General features: G+C 45.6%; 1 protein-coding gene across 1 annotated transcript in view; it reads left to right on the top strand.

The window, feature by feature from the left end:
• The first annotated feature begins 1148 nt into the window (after positions 1–1148).
• Positions 1149–17997, top strand: part of P2RX1 (purinergic receptor P2X 1) — a 28103-nt gene continuing 11254 nt past the window's right edge. Inside the window, exons 1-3 of the mRNA XM_082201492.1 lie at positions 1149–2974; positions 13366–13513; positions 16200–16271. Coding sequence (XP_082057618.1) covers positions 2838–2974; positions 13366–13513; positions 16200–16271 — 357 coding nt within the window. The 5' untranslated portion in view covers positions 1149–2837. The remainder of the gene's footprint in view (positions 2975–13365; positions 13514–16199; positions 16272–17997) is intronic.

Genomic DNA, 17997 nt, shown 5'->3' with positions numbered 1-17997 from the left:
AAAATACAAATGTAAAAGGAGGCAAGCCAAGGGCTATCCAACCCAGCTTGGATGTAAAAACATCAGATTTAATTTCAAGCGTGTCAGTTCGAAGGTGCCATGCTGCGAGAAGGGAAGAGACAACTGTTAGCAAAGTCACTTAAATGATGCAGGCTGAGTCTAGAAGGAGTCTCTGCAAACCACTTCGATGTGGGGTTGTTGTGGTTGTTTAAAGATCCAGTGGTATCCGAATTGCATGAAATAAATTGAATAAGAATGAAATAAGAAAAATCCCAGTCACACTTTACTGAGGGAAGCCTGGGGGAGGGCATAAACAGTATATAATTTGAGGGAAAGGAACAGAGAGGTTTTGTTTTTCAGGCCTGCTCCACAGGAGGGAGACATACCACCAAACAGGAAAGAGAAAACTCCCTCAGAGATATGCAGCCAATCAGAGTAGATGTTACCTCACCATTATTGTTGTTGTTGTTGTTGTTGTTGTTGTTGTTGTTGTTATACCACCCTTCATCATAAGATCGCAGGGCGGTTCACAGATCTGACTAGAGATCATGCCACTCTTGCTGGTTGCTAAGCAACACCACCACCTATGGGTAGTTGGCTAACACTGAGAAGGGAACTAACCCTTAAGTTACGCATGGAATAATTCCTGCAGTTGTACTTCCAGTAACAACAAGCAATATCCCCGATGAAAAGACATACAGTGGTACCTCAGGTTACAGATGCTTCAGGTTACATACGCTTCAGGTTACAGACTCCGCTAACCCAGAAATAGTGCTTCAGGTTAAGAACTTTGCTTCAGGATGAGAACAGAAATCGTGCTCCGGTGGCGCAGGAGCAGCAGGAGGCCCCATTAGCTAAAGTGGTGCTTCAGGTTAAGAACAGTTTCAGGTTAAGAACAGACCTCCGGAACGAATTAAGTACTTAACCCGAGGTACCACTGTATAAAGATTTGAAGAAAATGTGGGAAATGATTGTTTTTTTAAAAAATTGATGTTATGATATTGAGATGTACAGGACTTGATGGATTGTTTGAGCGAAAGACATATGCGAGACTGGATGCCAGCCCAAGACCAGCCAGCCCCTATGGAAGGAAGAAGCCTCAGCCAAAGAAGATAAAGAAGATAAAAAAGAAGACTGGCAAAATACATTACTGAACTGTGCAGGACAAATTATTACAAAAAGGGCAATTGTTCAATGCATATTTTTAAAGCTTATGTACAGATTTTTACATTGGTACAACTTTTAAAAGTCACTTGTAATAAGATGAAGAAGGTTTTAAAATTGGATTGTTAAGTATATAAGGTTTTATGGATGTGCATAAACAAGTATATTATAATGGAACCAAGAGGGGGGGTGGAGGAAAGTTGACCAAAAAATTATGGTTTAATCTGTTTATGATCTTTTCTTTTCTGTTTTTTTGTTTTTGTTTCAGAAAATCAATAAATTGTTACCAAAAAAACAACAAGCAATGTCCCCAGAGAGTGAGCGGTTGTCTGGGGACACCCACCACTCTCTGCAGGTCTTGCTGTTTAAAAGCCCACTGAGGGGGTGAAATAAGCTCTGCGGATTCTCGCCAGCATTTAGAGGGGCAGAGCAACATGCAGGAATCTTATCTCAGTATGGAGAGGGCCTTGCTACTGTTTTCATAGGGAGAGTAGCTTGAGCCAAACAAGAGCTCTGTTGGACCGGGCCATTCTAGACCACCACCCCATTCTCACAGTGGCCAATGAGGTGCTCCAATGGAAAGCCTTGTAGGCAGAAGCAGTGAAATGCAGTAGACAACTAAACCACTGCCGAAGAGTTTTTGAGCCATGTCCAAATGGCCTCTCAAAACACTCTACTGTATTTTTGGACAGATAAATTGGGTGGTGGTGGTGTCACCAGATTTCTCTTGGGGGAGGAGAAATTCTCCCGTAGTTCCTCGGTTGTGGGTTTCAACATTTGCATTGCATAACGCTGTGGGCACAAACCCTCCAAGTGTCCCTATTTTCCAGACAATCCCGGATTTACAGAAGCAGCCCCTGTTTCTGATTTGATCCCAGAATGTCCCGCTTTTCCTTAGGATGTCCCTATTGTCATCAGAGAAACATTGGAAGGGATGGAATGATCTTTTACAGGTTTTCAGCTTCCTGTGTTTTACCCGTGTTGCTTTGATTTGGGTAAGCCACCTTGAGCCTTGGTGAAAAAGAGGGATGTAAACATTCATAACCATACACCAGCCTGACTCTAGCTCTTTAAGCCGTTGATAACCTATTGCAGGACAATTCTTTCTTAAGTGTCTAAGTCAAAGAAGGAACATCCTCTTGGTTATTCAATCAGCACAGGGAATGCTACTGCAAAGCAAATATTTACAGCACGCAGAAGGCAGAGTAAAATGTAACAGAGGAGGACCTTTGGCAAGGAACTTTCGGCTAAAGAGCTGGCACCTTGCAAGCGTTCTCCTATTTTAGCCCGTGAAAAGTTGGAAGGTTTGCAACAAGCTCCTTCTTCTTCTTCGCAGCTCGTTCACTTCCTCCTGCGACCATCTGGAGGAGCACAAACCTCTAGGGTGCAACGGTTTCCTGGACAGTGGTTGCAGGCTGGCTTATTATATTTGCTTCCGAAAGCACACCCACCTCCCACCCCCCAGACCATCTAAGGAGATGTAAAGTGACCTGCTCACACCCATGAGAGAGAGAGAGGGAGCTCTGTGTCGTCTCCTGGGGAAGGGCAGAAGGCAAAGTGGATGAGTTGCAAGAAAACACCACACCAGGACTTGCAGGGAACCAAAGCCTGAAGAAGCAGCCAGAGGTTTCTCACCTGCAGCGGTTGGCAGAGACCAAGGCGGTGTTTCATCCATGGGGCACAAATTCTCGGAGAAAGTGTCCTCGTTCCTCTTTGAATATGACACGCCACGGATGGTTTTGGTGCGGAACAAGAAGGTGGGGCTCACCTTCAGGCTGATACAGCTGGTGGTCCTTGCCTACATCATTGGGTGAGTGCATCTTCTATGGTTTGGGTCAGCCAGCTTGTGGGAAGGGGCCATCGTTCAGTGGTGGAGCATCTATCTGCCTTGCATGCAGAAGGTTTTGGGTTCGATCCCCAGTGACTTTTCCAGGTAGGACTGGGAGAGACTCCCTGTTCCTCTTTAAACCAGCCCTTCATTCAGAATAATGAGGACTAGAATCTTGCTTTACTTTTAAGGAAAGGGCTGTAGCTCACTGACCTGGATGGACCAATAGGCTCCACTTTATCCTCAGTATAAGGCAGTTTGCTACGTTCCACTGTAACTAGGTTAGTATCAGGCCGTTTGCCAATTGCACCTCCCTCTCCAATCTATTTAACTCTCTTCATTTAACCAGCTGATTGATGAATTAATTAATGGAATTAATTGAACTAATCAATAACATCGTGGGTTTTCTCTCATATGGGTTCAATGGATAGTAGCAAGTTCCACTTGTTCTTCTTATTTACATTTATATCTCATCTTTCCTCTAAGCAGCTCAAAGTGGCATGTATCGTTGTCCCTCTCCCCCTCCACCCTCCCAACAGTCCTGCGAGGTTGGCCAGGCTGAGAGCCAGTGATTGGCCCAGTGTCACCCAGCTATTTGTTGTGTTGAAAAATCCTGTCTTGTTGAGGCAAGCCTGCCAATCAATCATTTCCAGCTCTTTCTAAATATCCTTTCTGCGCACACGAAAACGCAAAAGTAAACATGGCAATAAAAATCCACGGTCAGCCAACTGTTAAGAAAAATAGGGGCAGCTACTCAGAAATAGCTTGCCAGGAGCTGGGATGCCATCAGCCCTCCAGAGGCTTCCTGTCCCAAAAAGCCATGTCTGAAGTTACAGGCCCCTGCTTCTCCCTCTTCCAGAAGTCCTATCAGCCCCTTCCCCTGGGAAAAGAGGGAGGAGGCAGCTAGGAAGCACAGGAGACAGTTAACCCTTCCGCTAGTGTGCAAAATTGGCACAGGGGACAGACAGCCTGCTAATCTTGCCAGAGATCTAGCATTGGGCACTCCTGGCCCAAAAGGATTCCTGCGGTCTGAGCCAAATCGCACGCAAGACTCTGCATCGAAAGGAAGCATTTTATTGCTGTAACACTGTCAGGTTTTGTTTGTTTTGGTGTTTTTTATGTGTTTATTGTTGATGTTTCGTGGAAAGTGGTTCATAAATGCAATGCAATGATATAATCAGAGGCGTAGGAAGGAGGGGTGGGGGTGCGGGCCACCCCGGGGGTCATCCTTTGGGGGGTTTGACAAAATGGTACACCCCGGGGGCGGCACTTACTGCGGGGCCTGGTCTGCAGCGTGCCTGAGCCATGTGTCTCTCCTGGGAGTGATGCGGTGGCTTGGGACCCCGCGCTGGCCAAAACGGATTACCGCAGCACTCCCCCCCCCCGGGGCAGATCACCGTGGCACCCCCATGCGTAGATCACCCCGCCCCCACCGCTCCGGGTGCAGGAGCAGCTAGTTACGCCCCTGGATAGAATAGCCATCTTCAGTAAATGGCTGTGACATGGAAGAGAAGAAGAAGGGAGGAGAGTTTGGATTTGATATCCCTCTTTATCACTACCCTAAGGAGCCTCAAAGCAATTCCTTTCCCCTCCTCCCCCACAACAAACACTCTGTGAGGTGAGTGGGGCTGAGAGACTTCAGAGAAGTGTGACTGGCCCAAGGTCACCCAGCAGCTGCATGTGGAGGAGCGGAGACGCGAACCCGGTTCACCAGATTACAAGTCCACCGCTCTTAACCACTGCACCACACTGGCTCTCAGAGAATCATAGAACTGTAGAGTTGGAAGGGACCCAGGGGTCATCTAGTCGAACCCCGTGCAATGCAGCAATCTCAGCTAAAGCATCCATGACAGATGGCCACCCAACCTCTGCTTAAAAGCCTCCCATGAAGTCCGCAACCTTCAAAGGGAGTCCATTCCGCTGTCAAACAGCTCTAACGGTCAGAAAGATTTTCCCGATGTTTTGTTGGCATCTCGTTTCAAAAGATGGAGAAAGCTAGTTTTACGCTGCTCCAGAGGGGAGGCCCTAAACCAATGTATTCCAATAGCATAAAAGGAAATTCTGACTCAACATTAGGAAGGATTTTCTGACGGTAAGAGCTGTTTGACAGTCGACTGGACTCCCTCAGAAGGTGGTGCGCTCTCCTTCCTTGGAGGTTTCAAAGCAGAGGTTGGATGGTCATCTGTCAGGGATGCTTTAGCTGAGATTTCTGCACTGCAGGGGGTTGGACTAGATGACCCTCAGGGTCCCTTCCAACTCTACAATTCCATGATTCTACGAAATGGAGGCCTGAAGCTCCAACTGTTTACACTTTACCAAGGACAGTCCTGGCCTCTAAACCTGTCTTGAGATCTGGGCCTGTTCTGTTAAGGTAGCAGAGCAATCGCTTTTTGTGAGGGCGCAGACCCTGCAGCCACTGGCATGCCTAGGAAAGACCCCCAGTTTGCAAACCTGGAGAGCTGCTGTCAGATAGTGTTGATAATACTGAGCTAGATGGACCAATGGCTAGTATAGAACAGCTTCCTAGGTTCCTCCTTAGTGCAGTGCAATGAGGACTAGAACCCTGCTTTGCTTTTAAAGTGGAAGACCAGAGTTCTGTGGAAGAGTTCTGCGCTGAAGATTGGGAAAATGAGAAACAGAGAAAAAGTGGAATTGACAGGTGCCGCCATCCCTAGTGATTTGTAAGTCCTGAGCTGCTAAGGAGGAGTGGAAAGGAGATGGATCTTCTATTATTCTACCCATCTTCCCAGGAAAGAACAAAGGAGATTGCTGGCACACAGTGTGGTTCCTGAAGACAAGATAGCTTCCAGAGATCTCCTCCAGGACTCTCAGAAAGCAATGCGTATTCCAAACAGTGACAAACAGAAAAGCAACAGTTGTAAAACTTTTGCAATTAAACATTTAAGCGTGCTTTGGGGTGTTTACATCTCCAGGAGTGTTTTGCAACCCAAGTCCAAGAACGGTTGCTAGCATTAGATTAGTGCCTAATTAGGCATCAACGAATTTGTCAATTTTGCTTTCTCTCAATTTCTCTCCCCCCCCCCCAATCTCAAGCTCAGTTCTTCACATTTCTGCATCAGTTTGTAATTTAAAAGAAATGGGTCATAACATGCCTGTGGTTTTTTTTTCTTTTTAAGCAGTTACCTTTAATTTAATTTAGTTATAAGTCCCAACTGTGGAAGGACATGTGGATCCAGAATTGGCCTCCACGGTTACTTACGGACTCACGGCTAAGACCGTGTTCACGGAAGACAATCTTACTTAGCTATGAAGGATCGCCAAAGAAGAATTCCATTATAAGAATATGTATATGCCACACTTCATTAAAAAAAACCTGAGCATTTTACAAAATCATACAATAAAAATAATAGTAAAGTGGAGATCAGCTGACTATTAATGCATTTTCCATCGATATATGCATTTCTGATGAACACTTTCCCCTAGTATGCATGTTTTTGTTTGGCTGGAGAATTGCACTTGGTGAAGTGCGAATTTCAAAAGATGGCCCCTTTCACATCACATATTGCTTGCGGAATTGTGAATTAGGTAGGTTCACATGGAAATGCAAACCAAACTGGATTTCTGATCCATCTCTACTAATTCATTTCCTATCTATGTGGGTTTGGGTGATTCAGTAGCTGAGTTCTCCCCCAGCATACGTAAGATTTGCTCAAGATACAAGATGAGCTATTTAAAAACCATATAAAAGTTTGAAATAGCTTGTCTAAAAGCTCATCCACACTTTCTCTTGTCCTGCTGCTTTCTCCTAGGGAAAACCGCTCTTTAGTGCTTAATCAGAGCAAACATCAGCTGGGTTTTCTCCAGAATGACATTTGCTCCGATTGAGCACCAAAGAGTGGGTTTTCCCTGGGAAAGGAATGGGGCGAGGGGAAAATCGCTTGGACCCTCCCCTTGGACCCATGCTAAGAAAGTGCAGATTAAGTGGGAAATCGCTGAAATCTGTGCTTTCTAAGCACAGGACAAGCAGGATGAGCCCTAACTCTCTGAAGTCAACCTGACTTCCTGGATAAGACCAAATAGTTCATTTTGTCCGGGATTCTGTTTTGACCCTCAGTGGTCAACCAGATGTCTTAGAAGAAGCCAACCAGCAAGGTTTAAAGGCAATAGCCTGGAATAATAGAAAATGATAGAATTGTAGAGTTGGAAGGGACCTAAAAGGTCATATGGTCCAACTCTGTTCAATAGGGAAAGTTGATGGAGAACAGCTTTTCTCCTTCCCTCCTAACACTAGAACTAAGTGTTAAATCACTAGATAAATATTGATGATTGCCGATATCCTAGAAACGACACTCTCAAGCAGTAGGAAACCACTCAGGCGGTCTTGAGGGCCACTCGGCCTCCAGATGATTGTTCTGGGAGAGGCACAGGTGTAAATCTGCTGTAAATCTGATCCCTTAGCAGCAAATCCGGTTCTGTAATAACCATGTTTGCATGCAGCAATAAAACATGCTCCATCTGTCCCTATTATTTTTTACTCACCACTGTCCATCTTGTGTCATGCAGTGATCAAATGCTGTTACTGGGGGTGCTGCTTTTTGTAACTTTTTTAAAAATTTCATTTTATAGCGTATATAAAACTGAGAGAATGGTTAGAACAACAGTTCAAAATTAAAAGGTGAAAAGCAAAGCTATAAAATAGGGATGTAGAATGAGCACAGCTGCACATGGGGAAAAATAACAAAGTCCTAGTAAAGAATATTAATGTTATCTGATTAGCAGATAATATAGTTCCAGATGGGCAAAGCTTGTGGTATGGGTTGTCTTGAAAACAATGTTTCCGTGGTATATGTAATAAAATAATGTCAAATTGTATAAATAGTGTTTGGAAGGTCTAGTCCTTGCAGAAATCTCAAATTGTGCATAATTTTCTCCATTGTTGTTATATTCCAGAGTGAATGGTACCAAGCAAAGTGTTGGCACTGTTGACATGGGTGGTGCTGTGGTCTAAACCACTGAGCCTCTTGGGCTTGCTGATCAGAAGGTCAGCGGTTCGAATCCCTGCGATGGGATGAGCTGCCATTGCTCTGTCCCAGCTCCTGCCAACCTAGCAGTTCAAAAGCACATCAGTGCAAGTAGATAAATAGGTACCACTGTGGTGGAAAGGTAAACGGTGTTTCTGTGCACTCTGACTTCCATCACGGTGTCCCGTTGCACCAGAAGAGGTTTAGCCATGCTGGCGACAGGACCCGGAAAGGTGTTACGCCGGCTCCCCATGCCTGAAAGTGAGATGAGCGTCACACCTCTTGGTTGCCTTTGACTGGACTTAACCATCCATGGGTCCTTTACCTTTTTTTTACTGTTGGGGAGAGGACTCTTGCACTCAAATCCTGCTTGCTAGTTTCCACATTGGGGCATCTGGTTGGGGCACCGAGCCAAGGGGGCGCCTTCTCAATAATAATTTTAATAATAATAATATATTATTTTTACCCCGCCCATCTGGCTGGGTTTCCCCAACTACTCTGGGTGGCTTCCAACAAAGATTAAAAATACATTAAAATGTCACACATTAAAAACTTCCCTAAACAGGGCTGCCTTCAGATGTCTTCTAAAAATCAGTTAGTTGTTAATCTCTTTGACATCTGATGGGAGGGTGTTCCACAGGGCGGGTGCCACTACCAAGAAGGCCCTCTGCCTGGTTCCCTGTAACTTGGCTTCTCGCAGCAAGGGAACTGCCAGAAGGCCCTCAGAGCTGGACCTCAGCATCCAGGCAGAATGATGGGGGTGGAGATGCTCCTTCAGGTATACTGGGCGGCGGGTAAATGCTTGCCTGGCTTCGGAAAGGAGGCATGAGGGCTTTGGCAGGGTCCTAAATCCCTCCCATCTCCTTTCCAAAGCTGGGACAGAGCTAAATAGGCTTTGGGAAGGAAGTGGGGTGACTCTAGGACCCTGTCAGAGCCTCCCGCCTCCTTCAAAATACCGCCTCTGCCCCACAAGCCATTTCCTGTTCCTTGCCCTGCCTGGGGCAGCCCCAAAAAGATAGAACAGAAGAAAGCAATAGAGGAGTATTCAGGGGAAGAAAATGTCACGGCCTGGGTGCCACCACCAAGAAGGCCATGCCACAGTGGTGAATGTCTTCCTTTCCTCTACAGTCATAGAACTGGAGAGTTGGAGAGGATGCAAGAAATCATCGAGTCCACCCCGCCTGCAATGTGCCTTCCTTGGTGTCTCAGATGATGATGGGGCTGTGAGCAGTCAGAGACCCTAGCATCGTTTGGGCTGTGTTTCTTGGCTCATGCACCAAGATGCCTTTTTGACAGAAACTTGGCGACGTGCCTGCTCCTCAGCATAAACGTCGTAACTTATTTTCCGGAACAGACTAAAATTAATATACCCTGGCTCTTTGCTTGCCAGATTCTCATTCCCAGCCGCATGAGAGATGGGCAAAGGGCAGTTCAGCTACAAGCAGAGAATGTCTGGAAGGTTTTTGTGTTTATTTGGGAATTCCCAGCCCTACACATGATACTTTATAAAAAGAGTAAAATTTAAGTTTCTAGGGGAATGATGATCCACTTGTTGTCGCTGACGCCTTATATCCTCCGTGTTAAACCAATGTGTTGGCGGTGTGGAAAAAATGAACAGAATGTAGATTCTTGCCCTTTGCATTAGCTCAGGGGACTATCTGATGCAGCTGAGTGTTGGAAGAATCAGGCAAAATAAAGGACTTCGTCCCACAGTGTAGATTTCAGCAATGGCATTTCTCCCAGAAAATATAGTGATAGACAAATCTGTGGAGGGCCTGTATACTAGCCCCAATGATTACCGTGCTTTTCTGTGTATAAGACTGCTGTGAAGAAGCTAACTCCTCAACAACTTTGGGGTGACCTCGTCCAAAAAGGCTCAACAACTCAAGGGTGATCTCCCCAAAAAAACATTGATTTCTTAATTTTGGGTTCGAAAAAATAGGTGTTGTCTTATACACGGGGGCGTTTTATACACGGAAAAATATGGTACATTCTATTGTTTTATTTATTTGTAATAAATGTGATGTATGTGGTTCTCCCGTTCCTCATCTAATCGCCACAACAACTCTGTGAGATAGGTTTAGCTGAGAGGCAGTGACTGGCCCAAAGTCACCCAGTGCGCTTCATGACAGAACCAGGATTTGAACCCTGGTCTGCCAGATCCAGCACTCTTAACTGTTACCCCACACTAGATGTGCCATATCACATGAAAATATTGTAGTGCGATAAGGGGCGGTCCACCCATGAGGCAACGTGAGGCAGCGGCCTTAGGCAGCAGCAGGATTCACAGCAGCAGCGGATCTGGTGCATCACCCACTGCAACAGCTGCAGCTTGCTCCTTGAATGCCAGATCCGCCTCCTCCTCAGCACCCTCGAGAGCCAGTGTGGTGTAGTGGTTAAGAGCGGCAGACTCGTAATCTGGTTCTATACTAGCCATTGGTCTAATGTTGAGTCAGAATCTCCTTTCATGCTATTGGAATACATTGGTTCAGGGCTTCCCCTCTGGAGCAGCGGAAAACTAGCTTTCTCCATCTTTAGAAACGAGATGCCAACAAAACATCGGGAAAATCTTTCTGACCGTCAGAGCTGTTTGACAGGGGAACGGACTCCCTTTGAAGGTTGCGGACTTCATGGGAGGCTTTTAAGCAGAGGTTGGGTGGCTACCTGTCATGGATGCTTTAGCTGAGATTGCTGCATTGCACGGGGTTGGACTAGATGACCCCTGGGTCCCTTCCAACTCTACAGTTCTATGATTCTCTGAGAGCCAGTGTGGTGTAGTGGTTAAGAGCGGTGGACTCATAATCTGAGGAACCGGGTTCGCGTCTCCGCTCCTCCACATGCAGCTGCTGGGTGACCTTGGGCCAGTCACACTTCTCTGAAATCTCTCAGCCCCACTCACCTCACAGAGTGTTTGTTGTGGGGGAGGAAGGGAAAGGAGAATGTTAGCTGCTTTGAGACTCCTAAGGGTAGTGATAAAGCGGGATATCAAGTCCAAACTACTACTACTACTACTACTACTCTTCTTCTTCTTCTTCTTCTTCTTCTTCTTCCTCCTCCTCCTCCTCCTCCCCCCCTCAATGCTGCCTCTACAAGATTGAAAAATAGGAGGCTGGTCTCCCCTCAGCCCTGGGGAGGAAATGGCGGGTGCTGCTGGGCTCTGCACCCATCCAGTATCATTCACAGTAACAGACCCTCCTAGTTTCCCTATTTTCCATGGATGTCCCTGATTTAGAGAAGCTGTCCCGGTTTCTGATTTGATCCCAGAATGTCCCACTTTTCCTTAGGATGTCCCTATTTTTGTTGGAGGTTATGGAGTCATCCAACCCCAGAGCCGCCTGAAGGCAATCCTGTATAGTGAAGGGTTTTTTTAAATTATTTAATGTTTTATTATGTTTTTATATATGTTAGAAGCTTCCCAGAGTGCTGGGGCACCCCAATAAGATGTGTGGGGTATAAATAGTAAGATTATCATTATGGAATGGGACGTCCTTATTTTCATCGGAGAAATGTTGGAGGGTATGGAGTGGGCCGCTTCCCCCCCCCCCCTGCCCAGTGATGGTCTTTGATTTCCCCTTCAACCACTGAGTAAGGTAGATTTAACTTTCCTCCTTGCTCCCGATGGAGATATTTATTCCCCCTTTGCTCCTGATGTAGGTCTTCACTCACCCCTTCTTCCCTGGCATTTGGGGGGAAGGCCGCCATTTTGAGGTTCATCTCAGGTGCCAAAATGCATTGGGCCAGTCCTGAGCCTGATGTTATAATAGCGGCTTATATTTAGTAAAAACGAAAAATATCCAGCAACCACTTTCACTTCGCTCCAGGAATGCCATATGTGGCTGGAAGTGTCCCCTTTTATTTTGCCAGATTAGCATTCCCTCAAATCAGATCCCTTCCGTTTTGACTCCGCAAATAGCCCATTAGGTCACAAGCAAAACACAGCGGATTGATTCATCCTGGCTCTCGGAGGCGGTAAAGGAAGCCATCACTTTTCGAGCTGAAATCCAAGATTGTGTGGCATGGTCTGTTCGAGACTGCTGGGCTAAAAAAGGAGATAAATCTGGTTTTCACCCCCACAGCAGAATGTGGGCATGACTCCCACGGCACAAGAGATGAAGTGGATGTTTTGAACCAGGTCTCCTCTTGGTCTCACACTAAAGCAAGACAGCTGTGACAATTTAAGAAGAGCCCTGCTGGATCAGGCCAATAAATAAACCATCTAGTCCGGCCTGCTGTTCTCACAGTGGCCAACCAGATGCCTGTGGGAAACCCACAAGCAGGATTCGAACACAAGACCCCTCTCCCCTCCTGTGGTTTCCAGCAACTGGCATTAAGAAGCATTGCTGCCTCCAAGTGCAGAGGCTGAGCTAGTATTCATTGGTAGCTGTACCCTCCTTGAATTTGTCTATCTCTCTTTTAAAGCCATCCATGTTGGTGGCCATTACTGCCCCCGTTCAATGAGTTCCGTGGTTTAACTCTGCACTGTGAAGAAGTCCTTCCTTTTATCCCTGCAACATTTCGCTAGACAGGCTGGTTTTAGCCTTAAAAACTAAAAGGCTAGTAATCCAGAATGCTTTAAGGCAGATTGGATTTCCCTGGTATTCCTCCCCCCCCCCCACTTTCTCACCCTCAAAATAACCACCACACAAACAGTCTTGTAAAAGGTGAAAATAACATTTATTCACTCAGAATACAGGTAGGTAGCCGTGTTGGCCTGCTGTAGTTGAAATTTTTTTTAAAAAAAAAATCCTTCCAGTAGCACCTTAGAGACCAACTAAGTTTGTTATTGGTGTGAGCTTTAATTGCTGAAGAGTAGTAACAGGTACAGCAGCTTTGTTCAGGCAGGCTTAAAATGGGCTTCAGTGCTCAGAAAGGAAGATAGATGATAGATAGATAGATAGATAGATAGATAGATAGATAGATAGATAGATAGATAGATATAGATATAGATATAGATATAGATATAGATATAGATATAGATATAGATATAGATATAAATATGTAACAGGAAGACTGTGAGCGTCAGCTCTCATGATGTGCCTATCTAGCAAGATATGAATTGTAAGTCTGGCTGCTTTTTGAATATCCCAGAATTTCAACTTTCCCTCCCCCTCCTTTAGGGCTCAGTGTGCCATCAAAGAGTTGGTGTTCAGGAGAGGCAAGCATGGTGGAGGGATCGTCCAGGGTATTTGAATGATGCTTTAGGTCACATAAATTTAGGCTGTGGACCATATACCGGCTAGAGCCAACAGGTTGCCCATCCCAGAATTAGAAGACAGGTATAGAATCTGCAATGTGATTGGCTGTTCTGAGGATGCAAGAACGCAGCACCCAGTTGCTCCTTGTGGCTGTCAATTATCTTCTGTCTCTCCTCCCCTCCCACTTCTTCACTAGGTGGGTTTTCCTTTATGAGAAAGGCTACCAGTCCAAGGATGGCATCATCAGCTCCGTCTCTGTGAAGCTCAAAGGATTAACCCTGACAAATACCAGTGAGATCGGCCCACACATATGGGACGTGGCTGATTATGTTTTCCCTCCTCAGGTAAGGAATTAAGCACTTCTGTCTAACAGAAGGAAAAGAAGCTCTTGGAAAGTTTGGTTTTAAGAAAAAGGAATTGGTTCCAGTGCCAGTTCACGCCCTCTGGAAAGGAACCAATTCAATTCCTGTTCAATTCGCAACTCATTCATGTGGTCCTTCACATTCTCCACACGGACACCCTAACCAGCCTTCAGAGTTTTACAAACGGCTCTGCTAGTATAGTTAAGAAGATGAAGAAAATGTGGGGGGGGGGGGGGAAACAGAGTGGGATGTCAACGATTTTTCCATTTATTTCCCCATATAATTATTATCTTTAAGCTTAAACAACAACAGCACCTTTCAGATACAGTGGTACCTCAGGTTACATACACTTCAGGTTACATATGCTTCAGGTTACAGACTCCGCTAACCCAGAAATAGCACCTCGGGTTAAGAACTTTGCTTCAGGATGAGAACAGAAATCATGTTCCGGCAATGCGACGGCAGCGGGAGGCCCCATTAGCTAAAGTGGTGCTTCAGGTTAAGAACAGTTTCAGGTTAAGAACGGACCTCCGGAACAAATTAAGTTCTTAACTCGAGGTACCACTGTAGGTAAAATGATTATCACAATCAAACACAGAGTTAAGTGTGGCCACACACACTGTGAATGTGACACAAACCGCAATGAGACCCAGCAGTATGTAAAAATATTTGCAATGTACCCCGAAGTACAAACATGTAAAAAAAAAAAAAGGGACAATTAGTTAACAGCAACACAAATAGAACTGTGATACTATGGAACAACCAGTTATAGATCTGTTTTGAGCAGTAAATCTTTATCCTCTATGTCCCAGTTTATCCTAAGTCCATAGCTGCCAACGTTTCCCTTTTTTTAAGGGAAATTCCCTTATTCTGAATAGGATTCCTCGCAAGAAAAGCGAAAAGTTGACAGCTATGCCTAAGTCTCCTTGGCAAAAGCTTTTCTCAACTATCATCTTTGAGGAATATGTCCCAGTAATCCGGGATGTGCATCAGCGACTGATAAGAAGTCTTTGAGCTGAGCAGTTTTCTTTTTCACGAGAGGCTGTGATGGAAGTTTTTCACAAAAATTGGCCATTCACCCTTCTTTTGTCCTGGTTGTATTAATTGGACAGTTTTTCTTCCTGCTTAGTGCTGTTTATACATATTTGAACTCTGTACGCAAATGGCAGTGCTTGTTGGTAGCTGATATCCAGGACATATTCACCCCCTACATGTAAAGCACTATGATACTATAAGCAGTCATGGGTTTCCCCAAAGAATTCTGGGAGCTGTAGTTTGCTAAAAATACAGAGAGTTGTTAGGAGGCTACAGAGCTACAATTCCAAAAGTGGTTTAACCACCAATGCCCTTTCCCAGGGAATTCTGGGAATTGTACCGTTCTGTGGGGAATAAGAGCAGGAAAGTTGATAATATTATTATTATTATTTATTGCTATTACCCGCCCTTCACCAGCATGTCCCAGGGTAGGTGACAACAACTTTAAATTATGAACTAGAAGCAGTTGAAACACATTGCAGTCACAAGAATAGGGTGGGCCCCCAAAACACACATCTCAGGGGCAAAAATGTGTGTCTTCAGCATTTGCCGAAAGCAGTACAGTGGCACCTCCGGTTACATACGCTTCAGGTTACATACGCTTCAGGTTACAGACTCGACTAACCCAGAAACAGTACCTCAAGTTAAGAACTTTGCTTCAGGATGAGAACAGAAATCATGTTCCAGCAATGCGACGGCAGCGGGAGGCCCCATTAGCTAAAGTGGTGCTTCAGGTTAAGAACAGTTTCAGGTTAAGAACGGACCTCCAGAACGAATTAAGTACTTAACCCGAGATACCACTGTATAGTGAAGAAACCAGTTGCATCACCCTAGCAAGGGAATCCCACAATTTAGAGGCTGGTTGATATGGCAGCTTGATGTGTTATGAACCAACCTTCTCATCATTAAATAATGGATGGAGGAGATTTTGTAATAAGCTGACCTGGAATTTGATAATGCCACCACCAGGGTAAAATGCAAGCTGCTAAGCCAAACTGTGGACCACCTGGTTCACAGAATCACAGAATTCTACAGTTGGAAGGGATCCTGAGGGTCATCTAGTCCAACCCCCTGCAACGCAGGAATCACAGCTACAGAATCCCTGACAGGTGGCCACCCAACCTCTGCTTAAGGATCTTCCGTGAAGGAGAGTCCACCACCTTCACAAGGAGTCTGTTCCACTGTTGAGCAGAGAGCAGAAGAGGCATGTTGTTGTTGTTTAGTCGTTTAGTCGTGTCCGACTCTTCGTGACCCCATGGACCAGAGCACACCAGGCTCTCCTGTCTTCCACTGCCTCCTGCAGTTTAGTCAAACTCATGCTGGTAGCTTCGAGAACACTCTCCAATCATCTCGTCCTCTGTCGTCCCCTTCTCCTTGTGCCCTCCATCTTTCCCAACATCAGGGTCTTTTCCAGGGAGTCTTCTCTTCTCATGAGGTGGCCAAAGTATTGGAGCCTCAGCTTCAGGATCTGTCCTTCCAGTGAGCACTCAGGGCTGATTTCCTTAAGAATGGATAGGTTTGATCTTCTTGCAGTCCATGGGACTCTCAAGAGTCCCCTCCAGCACCATAATTCAAAAGAGGCCCAATTACTCTTCTCCTTAACCAAGCTATCTGGTCTTATTTTCCTCTGTAGGGCGACAGTTCCTTTGTGGTTATGACCAACTTCATTATCACCCGTGGACAGAAGCAGGAAACGTGCCCTGAGGTAATCGGTTGTTTCTTAATTCCACATAACTCTCTTTCCTTCTTCAGAAAGTGCTCACAGCAGCCAGCAGCAAACACACACAAAATTAGGCTGCGCAATATTTGCCTGCGAGTCCAGAGTTTGAAGTCCTGGAGTGGAGAAGATGAGTAGCAACATCTTTGAAGAGCACCCCAGCTCTCAATGAGTTCAGCGAGAGAGGGGGCATTCCGGCAATAGCATAAATCGGGGGGGCAGTGGAAAGGCAGGGAGTGGCACACCCCTGTTTCGCTTCAGGCGGCGAAACAGGATGGACCGCCCCTGCTCCCTGCCTAGGGACAACAGGCAGGTGCTTTCACTGCACTTCTTTTTGTGCCTGCTAAAAACTTTTTAAAAATTGTTTTCATTTCATTTCACAAGTGTAAAGTTATAATAATACCAAATACATATCCATATAAAGAGATTTCTCTGAATCTCGGGACTTCCCACTATCCCCTCCCTGGGTTCTATTGCCAACATTTTCAACTGAATATTATTTCTCAACCTCTATTTTGCATCTGTCCATATCGTCCATAGTATTTGTTACCGACAAGTGTTATTAGTAAAGGTAAAGGGACCTCTGACCGTTAGGTCCAGTCTTGGCTGACTCTGGGGTTGCGGGGCTCATCTTGCTTTATTGGCCGAGGGAGCCGGCGTACAGCTTCCGGGTCATGTGGCCAGCATGACTGAGCCGCTTCTGGCGAGCCAGAGCAGTGCACAGAAACGCCGTTTACCTTCCCACCGGAGCGGTACCTATTTATCTACTTGCACTTTGACGTGCTTTCAAACTGCTAGGTTGGCAGGAGCAGGGACCGAGCAACGGGAGCTTGCCCCATCACGGGGATTCAAACCGCTGACCTTCTGATCGGCAAGTCCTAGGCTCTGTGGTTTAACCCACAGTGCCACCCGCGTCCCTTACAAGTGTTATTAGAATCCTGCTAATGTTTTCATCTGCTTACAGTGGTCTAAAAACAATTTTTGTTTAGGTGAGCCTAACCAGATGTTTTGAATGTTGGCATGTGTTTTAATCCCGTTTTTAGCTTTTTTTGTAATTAATACATTACCAAATAGTTGTTTTTAGCTGTTTTCAATCTCACTGTTTTGCAAACTGCTCTGAGGGTTGTTGGTTTTGTTTGTTTTTTGTTTTTTTACAATCAAGCGGCATTTAAATTTTATTCCAATAAATAAATAAACTCGCTAGAGTCATAGAATTGAAGAGTTGTAAGGGGTCCTAAGGGTCATCTAGTCCAACCCCCTGCAATGCAGGAATCTCGGCTAAAGCATCCATGACAGATGGCCATCCAACCTCTGCTTCAAAAACCTCCTATGAAGGAGAGCCACCACCTTTCGAGGGAGTCTGTTGGATTGCCGAACAGCTATGAGTATAAAGAGCTGTTAGACTTTCACACAGCTCTGACCACTGACCCATCCACAGGGGTCAAACGCAGCCAGCTGCATCACAGGTCTTTGCTCCATAGATCTGCTTTAATCCACAGCAGTTCCACCAAGCTATGCATCTGTGGGAAGAAAGGTGGCAATCCTACCAGCTGCAGTCTGGCTCTTGCCCCTCCTAGACCTGTATCATGCCACGTCTGGGGCTGATGGGGAGTTTTAGTCCAAAACACCTGGATCGAACCAGGACAGAGAAGGATGTCTTTCCCCTAAAGATACAAGCAGGCCACCATGATAATAACATTCCATCATCTGGCTA

This window comes from Podarcis vaucheri (assembly GCF_965113315.1).
Source record: "Podarcis vaucheri genome assembly, chromosome: 15".
Lineage (NCBI taxonomy): Eukaryota > Metazoa > Chordata > Lepidosauria > Squamata > Lacertidae > Podarcis > Podarcis vaucheri.
This window is presented reverse-complemented; position numbering and strand designations above follow the sequence as displayed.